At 35.9% G+C, this 11,199-nt stretch overlaps 1 protein-coding gene across 2 annotated transcripts; it reads left to right on the top strand.

Annotated features, from left to right (window-relative positions):
- Positions 1-379: 379 nt before the first annotated feature.
- Positions 380-10,777, top strand: ganc (glucosidase alpha, neutral C). Of its 2 annotated transcripts, none has more exons than XM_039653390.2 (24): positions 380-700; positions 914-976; positions 1,086-1,188; positions 1,329-1,456; positions 1,538-1,714; positions 1,802-1,823; positions 1,905-1,971; positions 2,485-2,581; positions 2,700-2,883; positions 3,679-3,823; positions 3,997-4,232; positions 4,302-4,428; positions 5,046-5,125; positions 5,280-5,423; positions 5,495-5,591; positions 5,686-5,787; positions 6,960-7,203; positions 7,284-7,348; positions 8,253-8,329; positions 8,404-8,478; positions 8,569-8,682; positions 9,703-9,815; positions 10,178-10,275; positions 10,388-10,777. In XM_039653390.2, the coding sequence occupies exons 1-24, from the start codon at positions 666-668 to the stop codon at positions 10,492-10,494; spliced, it is 2,700 nt and encodes an 899-aa protein (XP_039509324.2). In that variant the 5' UTR covers positions 380-665; the 3' UTR covers positions 10,495-10,777. The 2 variants fall into 2 exon arrangements, with proteins under 2 accessions (XP_039509324.2, XP_039509323.2); XM_039653389.2 differs by having other exon boundaries at positions 10,175-10,275.
- Positions 10,778-11,199: the final 422 nt, after the last annotated feature.

The raw sequence follows: 11,199 nt of genomic DNA, 5'->3' as shown, positions 1-11,199 counted from the left end.
TACTACGTCATCGACGTAAATGTCGAAGTGACCGCCTTGAAAGGGAACCACAGACAGAGAAAAACGAGAATGGAATATTATATGTTCCCAAATAGGCGTGGCTTAGTAGCCCAGCCGTTCTCTAATTGGTTAGGTGTAGGGTCCAAAAAAAATTCGGCGATTTTATTTCATATTTATATTTTACTTTTGTTTTAAAATATAACCAATATTAACATATCTCATGGTCATTCCTAAAGTGTAAATTATTGTCCTGACAGCTACTGAAATAGCCTATCACATCAGCGGTGACGGTGTCTGTACCTGTTCCTTTTCTCAACGGTACTGAAGATGGGCCAATCACAGGCGTTTGTGATTAATGTACACAAAGAATGAAAAAAAAAAATGTTTATACAGATTGGTTAGGCAGGTATGCCAGTTAACGTTAGCAGTCGCTTAAAATTACAATTACAAACCTTAATATCTAAATAAAGAAAGACAAACCCCATTTTAGATTTGAATGGAGTCTGAATGGAGGATTCGCTGTCTGAGCCATCAAGCGCCCCCTTGTAGGGTTTTTGTGCACCATAATAACATTTAATAGTATTAGCGGTTGTCTCCCATTAGAAAGAACATACACCTCGAGTCTAGTCCTGTCAAACTTCCCTTCCTCTTCATGTCGCGGAATCATGGAGGTGAATGTTATTTCAACTGAACTTGAGAGGTAAGAAGCATTCCTGCAGCATTGAAACGATGGTCATGCATGTGATCATGTAATGTGATCAAAATCACGTTGTTAAATATTGTGAGCGATATGTGTCTTTATCATCATTGTTGTCATATAGCTTATGGTTGCAGACTACTTGCAATTATTACAGTAGCCTATTAAAAAAAATTGAACTGTACTTAATTATGATGTACCATTATTACATTACAGTGGGGTTCCGGGTGATGAGTTTAAAGAGAAGTTTAAGAAAAACCATGACATTACATTCTTGAGGTAAGTATTATTATTGTTGTTATTAATAATATCTAGATGCCATTATTTAGGAAATAAGTCTCTTTATTTCTTTCAGTGAAATAAATTTGACCTTTGATCTCTACAATAGGCGACAGAGAGATAAAGCATGGTCTCAGTACTTTGCCTCCTTGGAGACTTTATTGCTCACAGATAGAGGAGCCAGTCTGGAACTCTGTGAGCGGGACTCTCAGGTGGACTGAGCTCATAGCTCATTCTTTTACTGTTGTCTTGTTAAATTCAAATGATGTAGTTTAAATGAAGTAAAATTTGGAAGTATTCAAAGATGCAAAACATCATAAAACGTTATCGAAACTACTTCTACATCTTCCAGAATCGGCTGAGTCTTCAAATACGGGCAAGCCAAAATGGAACGGTCAGAGTGTCTATTGATGAGCTTCAGCCTCTTAAACAACGCTACCACGTTTCAGACGTTTTGGTTGGAGAGATGAGATATGAGCCGTAAGCCATCAACTTCACAATTCTCTTCACATCTCTCCTAGATCTGCTTCTGGTATTTCTTCATTGTTATGTCTTTGACAGGCTGAGAGTTCATTGGAAGAGAGAGGACTGTGTATGTCTAACTTGGGGTCTGGGAGAGTACCAGTTGCTGGTTTCCTTTTCACCTTTCAAACTAGAGATTTCCTGTGATGGGGAGGAGATTGTCACACTTAATCCAGAAAACAAACTCTACTTTGAGACTCTGCAAGATCCAACTAGGTATGAGGAACAATATATGAGGACTGTTGTTTTATAGTACTACCACAAAATGTTGTTTTTTCCCATTTAAATTTAAATTTCTTACAGGTCATCTTCAAATTCATGTCAGGTGAGATTATAGGCTTTAATGTGAACATTTATGATTGAGAGAACTTACTTGTTAGACAAATCATGTTCTTCCATCTCAAAGGGAGATGAAAATCAATGTGGGCTGTGGAAGGAAACTTTCAGACAGTTTGAGGACATCAAGGCAAACGGTAAACCATAACATGCAGAATACAACTCCAGTGTTCATTTCATCAACTCCAGAATGTTGGTAGCTAGTGAATTCCATTGTATTTTTCCCCCTACTTTGGAAGTCAATGACTACCGTCAACTGTCTGGTTACCAACATTCTCCAAAATGTTTTCATTGTGTTCTGCAGAAGAGAGAAATTCATACATAGTTTTACATGAGCAAGCACCAGCCACATTCTCTAGTTATTTTATAACATACTCTTAGAAGAAAAGGTTCTATATAGAACGTTAAAAGGTTCTATCAGCGCTACATATTTGGAACCCCTAAAAGGTTCTATACACTCTTAAAAAGGGTTCCTCTGGGTTCTACATAGAACCCTGGGGTTCCATACTTGGCCAATAGAACCTTTTACCAAAAAAATGGTTCTATATAGAACCATTTTGGAGTTCCATGTATGAAGCGGGGGATGGAACCATTTCTGGTTCTAAATAGAATAAGTGCATACTGTATCATTGCTGATGTCTTAAATTCAGGTCCTAGTTCGGTGGGTATGGACTTAAGTCTCCATGGGTTCAACCATACGTATGGTCTTCCTGAACATGCTGATTCCCTGGTGTTGAAGGACACAAGGTAGTGCACTTCATAAAATACTTCAGAGTTTGCTTTCTAAAACTGATGTGGTTGAGACACAGAAGACAAATTGATCAGAATAGACTCTTGCCTAATATGATGTAGTTTTACTTCACAGTGTCTCTGAGGCGTATCGGCTGTACAACTTGGATGTGTTTGGCTATGACATCAATAGCAGGTTGGGTCTTTACGGTTCTGTCCCTGTCCTGATAGCTCACAAGCCAGAGAGGACAGCTGGAGTGTTCTGGCTGAACGCGTCTGAGACTCTGGTTGATGTCAAGTACAATTCAAAGCCAAATGAGGTGCAGTTTTATTATTCAATCGACCGTTTGGAAACAATTGCAATAGTGTTTGGTGTCACTAGTGGGCCAGAAATGACACACTGCAAAGTTTAAATGACTTTCCGATAACAGTTGACCTTGCTAACAAAATAATATTTAAAAACGTTTTGCTAATTTTCCTATTATGTTATGAAGACGTTATTTCTGAATGTTCCCTAAAACATCCAGTTTTTAAGGTTAAATTTATGTTAAAGGGATAGTTCACCCCAAAATAAATATTCTGCCATCATTTGCTCACCATAAAGTTGTTCCAAACAGGAATGAGTTTCATTCTTCTGTTGAGCACAAAAGAAGATATTTGGAAGAATATGAGTAACCAAACAGTTTTGGGAAGGCACCATTGACTTCCATAGTGTGAAAAAAAAGTAAATGGCTACCGTCAACTTTTTGGTTTCCATCATTCATCAAAATATCTTATTTTGTGTTCAGCAGAAGAGAGAAATTCATTCAGGTTTGGAACAACATGAGGGTGAGGAAATTATGACAAAATTAATTTTTTTGTATGAACTGTCCCTTTAAGGGAACGTTGACATTCCATTTGATAGTTTTGCCAACATTATGGGAAACTTTTATTTGATTGTTCTCTGAACGTTCTAAAACAAGTAGTAACATTAGATGAACTTTGAGAGAATCTTGCCCCAGAACATTAGCCAAAGTTCCCTGTTAGCTGGAGAATAGTATAAATCAATAAAATAGGAGAAATATGGATTTTTCAGATGTGTATTGTTTCACTTGAATATTTTGATGTCTGAACAGAATGAGGATGAACCACCAGGGAAGAAAAGCAAGATCGCACCTCAGACTGATGTTAGATGGATATCAGAGAGCGGCACAATCGACTGTTTCATTTTGCTGGGACCCACAGCTGCCCAAGTGTTCTCTCAGTACGCTCAACTCACAGGTATATACCAGTCCCCAAATATCTGTGGAATATCAAAAATTTACATTTAGAACTTTTGTAGATTTATCATTGACATTGATTTTTTCAGTTACAAATGTCCATATTTGCTCTTATATTGAAAAGAATGTGCCTATAAATGTACAGAAGTTCCTTTAGTATTTCTCTGCCAACAGGCTATCAGGCTCTTCCTCCACTCTTCTCTTTGGGCTATCACCAATGCCGCTGGAATTACGAGGACGAGGCGGATGTGAAAGCTGTGGATGCTGGATTTGACTCCCACAGTATTCCGTATGATGTCATATGGTTGGATATAGAGCACACAAACGGGAAGCGCTACTTCACCTGGGACTCTAAGCTTTTTCCAAACCCAGCAGAACTACAGCGTCACCTCCAGAAGAAGAACAGGAAGGTATAGTAATGGGCTTCTGAAGTTAAAATGTATCAGGTTTTTTTTAATGTTTATTATTTGCCTCTTTAGTTGGTTGTTATTAGTGACCCACACATCAAGATTGATCCTGATTGGTCGTTTTACTGTGAAGCTAAAGCCGGAGGCCACTTTGTGAAGAATAGAGAAGGCACTGTTTATGAAGGAACATGTTGGCCAGGTAAGATCCAGTATACATGAAAACGAAAATCATACAGAAATCGTACCATCAATTGATTACAATTTCTCTAAACTATCCATAATTCTTCATTAGTGATCTCTATTCCTTGGCTAATGAGAGATAAAGAGAAATAGTTCACCTGAAAATGAACTAATATTTATTTATTATTCTATTGTAGTATTTAACATTTTGAATTAGCTATTATTTTTGTATTTTAGTTTAAGCTTTAGTTATTGTATGTGCTTTTGTCAAATGTATTCGATTTTCAACACTGAAAATCCCTTAATCATTTACTCAGCCTCATATCGTTTGACTTTCTGTCTTCTCTGAATCCAAAAGAAGATATTTTGACGAATTCTGGTAATTAAACATTTGGTTACCATTGATTTCCATTGTAAGGACAAAAAAAACCCACTGAAATCAGAAAAAATACCAGATTTTATGTTCCACAGAAGAAAGAAAATGACATGAGACCTGAGGAAAGGATGGCAACATTTTTATTTTTGGATGAACTATCCCTTTAAAACTTATTTACATTGAGATCTTGTTTTACATCAAATTTAGCACTCACATTTCAAGGAAATGTCAAAATCAAGTAATTACTCTTCCATCGTCAGGTGAATCCAGTTATTTGGACTTCAGTAGCTCAAAGACAAGATCATTTTATGCCAGACAGTTCTCTCTAAGCAAATATGAAGTGAGTCTATTAAGGTTTTATCTAATGTATCTATTGCTTGTTAAAATGTACTGAGCACTATTTGAGGTGGTTCCTCAGCATCTTTTGATCTAAAAATCAGTTGTCTCTACATTTCTATAGGTAACGGTTTGCTCTTTATCCACTCTTCCATTAGGGCTCGACAGAATCTTTGTTTGTGTGGAACGACATGAATGAACCTTCTGTCTTTAACGGGCCAGAGCAGACAATGCCAAAAGATGCAGTGCATTTCGGAGGATGGGAACATAGGGAACTACACAACTTGTATGGCTTCTATCAGGTAAGCTCAGTCAAAACATACTTGTAATATAGAGATAGATCATGGTTATATTGTTTTTCCCCTCTTTACAGCATATGGCTACATTTGAGGGCTTATTAACCCGCTCAGGTGGCACAGAAAGGCCGTTTATCCTTTCACGTTCCTTCTTTGCTGGGTCTCAAAGATTAGGTAAGTTCAAAATCAGATGACATACACTATGTCCATTGTGTTGCTGGAAACAAACAGCACGGCCCATTGCAACACTGAACTGTTTATGTCACAGGTGCCATATGGACTGGGGACAATGTTGCTACATGGGAGTACTTGAAGATTTCAATACCCATGCTGCTGTCACTGAGTTTGACAGGAATACAGTTTTGTGGAGGTTAGACTAATAAAAGTGACGGTTTTTATGTTTAATATTTCATATTTTAACCTACAAAGTAAGTTGGTTGTGATATTAATGTCGGTAAATATGTCATACATATACAGTACTATACACTCAGGGCCTAAAATTTTGCCACACCTGCCAATGGCCATGAAATTGTTTTTGAAAAAATGTTATGACACTTAAACAATCAGTTATGAATTGCAATTATGACGCCCAAATTTTAGAGACCAGTGAAAATTGACAATTTTCAGGTACACATATTGAATAAAGTAGGCTAATCAAATGTAAAATAACACTGCATATTCTTCACTGTATAAATTAAAAATAGATTAATCCTTATTAAAGTTATAGCAGTGAGTGTTTTTTAACATTAAAACACAAAGAGCAGCAGGTGTTTTATGCTGCCGTCACTTTAAGACCGAATACTGATACATTCTGTACATATGTGTTTTCTTTCTCAACTGTTTACGTTAATTTAAGACATAGCCGACTACGATTACTAGGATACTCACTGAGACAGGCATTACATAATTTAGACTTTCATGACGATGAAGAGCTGGTCCAACTGTCCCGAGCGTCGTTCATGTTTGTTCATGTTCTCACAACATTGTATTGTTAGAATTCATAAAAACTTTGCAAACATATCATTTTATTTCATATACTAATGTTAGGCCCTGAATAAACTACTCCCCAAAAGTTTGGGTATAGTAATTCTTTTTTTCTTTTTTCTTTTTTTTTTAGAAATTAACACTTTTATGCAACATGGACATTGATCAAAAGTGACAGTAAAGACATTTATTATGTTATAAATTATTTTTTATTTAAAATAAATGAATGAAAATTTTCCTGAAAACGAAATCCTGATGAAAGCATCATGGTCTCCACAGAAATAATAAGCCACACAGCTTTTGATTATAACATTTCTTGAAATCACCATATTAGAATGATTTCTGAAGGATCATGTGACACTGAAGACAATGATGCTGAAAATTCAGCGTTGACATCACAGGAATAAAGTACATTTTAAAATGTATTACAATTGAAATTAGTTCTTTCAAATTGTAATAATATTTCACAGTATTACTGCATATTTGGTCAAACTTTTCCTGAACTGGGTGTAAAATGACCATCACTGATTGAATATGGTCTGTTATGTGTGTGTGTAGCCGATGTAGGGGGATTTGTGCAGGATCCAGACCCTGAGCTCCTGGTCCGCTGGTATCAAGCAGGGGCTCTTCAGCCATTTTTCAGAGGACACTCGGCTAAAGTGACCAAGCGTCGTGAGCCCTGGCTGTTTGGGGTGGAAGTCACCTCTGCAATCCGCTCTGCTGTTCAGGACCGATACCGTCTCCTGCCGTACTGGTACACTCTGTTCCATCAAGCACACACGTCAGCCCTGCCTCCCATCAGGTACTGCATTTTAAACTGCATCACCCTATTTACTATGGCTTACATGTATGCTGAAGAGTTTTCCGTGTGTTTTCCTACAGACCTCTTTGGGTAGAGTTTCCCAGCGATTCAAGCACGTTTGCTGTGGAGAACCAGTACATGATTGGTAAACATGTCTAGATCTGCTGTGTAATACTGATAATAAAGTCACTATCACTAAATTGTTTTGACATGCAAGGAAAACAACTTTCCAAGCGTTATATACTTTTTCTACTCCACTAAATTCTACAAAATCCTATCAGTCCTTGTTGTTTCAAATCGAAGAATTCAATACATTTCAACACGCGATTGCAGTGTCCGATTTGTTAGCGATTGTTTTCAATGATCCTATTGAAACGGTTCACAAATCTCACTGAACGATTCATTCACAAGTCATCGGGCTGATCCGACTGCAGGCATTCATTCAGGAATTGCCTGAGATATTTGACTCAAAATATGACAAGTACCATGAGATCCTCGGAGCTCGAGCTTGTGCGGACTGAAACAGATGCTGAATTTTAAGTATTGATTATTGTATATATATTTAAAAAATCACATTTTGGTCATAATTGTGAGTTATTTAGCGGTTTAAGCCTAAGTTAAACCTGTAAATTATATTAAAATAATTCAAATTAATTCTCGTGTCTTCTGTAGCAGTTTCAAATTAAATGTTTTAACGTTTATTGTTTTGATAGAGTTTTGGTTATAAAATGTTTGGTTATGCAGATCAATAAATATTCAATGTTTTGATTTACTAATTTTCCTTATTGTAGGATAAAATATAAAATGTATTAGATATATATACTGTATATTGCAAAATAATGGTTCATCGCACTCCAAGTACATTAAAAATCCAAGTACAGTACTTATGTACTTCTACACTAGAAGTGCTCATTTCCTCATGATTTGTGTATTCATCCACCATTGATCACTATAAATTATATATACTGTGTATATATATATATATATATATATATACACATTTGAGACATCCAAATCAGAGACCATTCTAACTAATGGGCATTTTGCAGGCAGTGCTCTCCTTGTGTGCCCTGTGACAGATCCTGGGGTCACAGAGGTTAAGGTTTTGCTCCCAGGGTCTTATGAGGTAAGCCTAATTCACAAATGAATTGTACTGAAGGTTAAAGTGTGTTCATAAGAGATGTTTTGTGTGTTTGAAAGCTGTGGTACGACACAAACACGGCAGAAGTACACAAGGGGGCCAGAACTCTGGATCTGCCAGTGACTCTGAACACCGTGAGTGACTCGCCTTACATCTCTGACACAGCAGTCTACTGAATAAAGGAAAGCCATAAAGAGTTATTTACGGTATGGTCTCTGCGTCAGGTGCCTGTGTTCCAGCGTGGCGGGACAGTGGTTCCCAGGAGAGCCGGTTGTGGGTCCTGTACAGCAGACTTACAGCAGCATCCAATCACTCTCACTGTGGCACTGGACACTAAGGTGACCACATGACGATAAAACAGAAAGTACTGGTGGTACCATAGTACAGGTCATGGATGGAATCAGATGCTAATATCATAATATACATGCACCACAGTTGCCACAAACAATATTAAGCAGCACAACTGTTTTCCACATTGATAATAATGTTCCTTAAACAGCAAATCCGCATATTAGAATGATTTCTGAAGGATCATGTGACACTAAAGACTGGAGTAATGCTGAAAATTTAGCTTTGATCACAGGAATAAATTACATTTATAACTAAATCGGTTAGTGTTAAGTTGCTTGTAATTTTGGATAATTTACTGTTATAACTATAGTAAGTACGTGTACCTATAATAAGGACACAATAAAGCTGAGTGTGTACCAAATTTGTGCTTACCACTCCGAGACTTGATATTATATGGTACCGTTTGAGTTTCATATTTATGTTTTTACAGTATTTACATGGTACTTTAAAACAATGTTTTCCAAAGCATTGTGTGCACTAGGTTCTCTTTGTGTACATTCACATAACGTTCAGCATTTTTTGGATTGAAGTTTACAGCATTTCACCAGAATTGTTATAATTATTATCAAATAATATTTTTTTTTCTTTGCAGTACAATTGTGATTTACAACAGTAATATATTCTGCCTTCATTTGTTATTATTAGTTATTAAATTAATAATAATTATTATTATAATTTCTTAAAAAATATTCTACTAATAAAAACAATAAAAAAGTGACCAGAAAACCGTGAATATGTCAATGCGTTTTTAAGTTATAGAAATATTAACTTAAAATCTCAGGGGGTACTTCAAGTAAATATTTTCAGATGATAAAAAAAAGTTTTGGAAGTATTTAAAATGATACATGTCCAGAAACATAGTATTGCAAGTGAACATGTCCAAAGAAACACGGTTGTGCATGATGTGCCTCATGGTCGGATCTTTGAGGAGCCCAACATTAAACAAGATTTGAACACACACATAATAATAGACTGCATTGATTTGGATGATATGTTTTGCATTGCAGGGCAATGCTGATGGATTTATTTATCTGGATGACGGCCACTCTTTTAGTTACAGAGACCAGATGCAGTTCTGCCTGCGCCGGTTTAGCATGCGAGTTGACAGGCTTGTTAGCAGGTAATGGCTCAACATCACTTTTCATTTCCTTTACAATATATATGGTATATTTTGGGTCTTATATTTAAAAGGTCTTATATTTGATATTTTAGTACCGTTTACAAGGAATTTGAAATGTAAACAGAACATGGTATATAGGCTACCATTGTGCAGGGGCGTAGAATTGAGTAGGGATGCTTGGGACGTGTCCCTACCAATATCCGGTGACACTGATATATCCCTAACAATAACTTCAATCAATACTTAAAATATATTTATACATTGATGTCCCCTCCCCACCAATTTCAAAATCAAACCTACATCACCGCCAATGTGTGTGTTCAGAAAGCTCAATACGCCGTTCTCCTTTTTGTTTTTAGCAGTGCTGATGATAAAGGCTCATTCGTCTCTGATGACAAAGTGGAATCAGTGGTCATTCTTGGTCTGAAAAGTTTGAAAAGAAAACCTAAGCTCAAGTCAGGTGTGTAGACGGCAAACCTTTTCTTTTGTGGGAACTATTAGTAGAATACTTCATACATAAATAATGCGGTGTTAAAGAGTTATAATATAAACCTTCTGTTTCTCTCTTTAAGGTGCGGCGAAGACACCAGTTGTGTTTGAGTTCGACGTTAAACGAGGTGTATTAACTTTAACTGGCTTGGGCCTAGAAATACACAAAGACTGGGAAATAATAATATAGTGGATGGTATTTTTCAAATGTCCCGGATTGCATTATTTTATTTTTGGTATTTTTCAGATGCTGTTTCATGTCTTAAAAAGTGTCATCAGCTTATAATTGCAATAAAACATTATAATTTGGTTAATTAAATCAGCAATTTAATAATGCAGTTTAATATTAAAGATTCCCTCCATAATGATTGTCTACCTCAAGAAATGAGTTTGTTTTAACGTGATAAATAGCTGTTTTCCTTCGCCACACTTACATAATACTGTAGATTTGACATGATGGAGGTGAAATTTGTTTATCTTAATTTGTAAATAAAGAATTCTGAAAGAGCAAAGTAATTGTTTTTTTGTTTTTTTTTATGATCCATGCATGCACAGTACCATTCAAAAGGTTGTGGTCAGTAAGATCATTTTATTTAAGAAATTTTAAATATATATATATATATATATATATATATATATATATATATATATATAAAAAACATTTTTATTTAGTAGGGATTCATTTAATTGATCAAATGTGACAGTAAATGTATTTATGTTACAAAAGATTTCTATTTCACATAAATCCTGAGAAACTGTATCATGATTCCCAAAAATAAATGAATAATATTAAAAGAAAAGAACAAAATCAGCATATTAGAATGATTTCTGACGGATCATGTGACACCGAAGCCTGGAGTAATGCTGCCGAAAATTCATCTCCATCACAAGAATA

This window comes from Pimephales promelas, chromosome 15 (genome assembly GCF_988280905.1).
Source record: "Pimephales promelas chromosome 15, fPimPro1.hap1.1, whole genome shotgun sequence".
Lineage (NCBI taxonomy): Eukaryota > Metazoa > Chordata > Actinopteri > Cypriniformes > Leuciscidae > Pimephales > Pimephales promelas.
The sequence above is the reverse complement of the archived record's forward strand: the minus strand, read 5'-3'. Positions and strand labels throughout refer to the sequence as shown.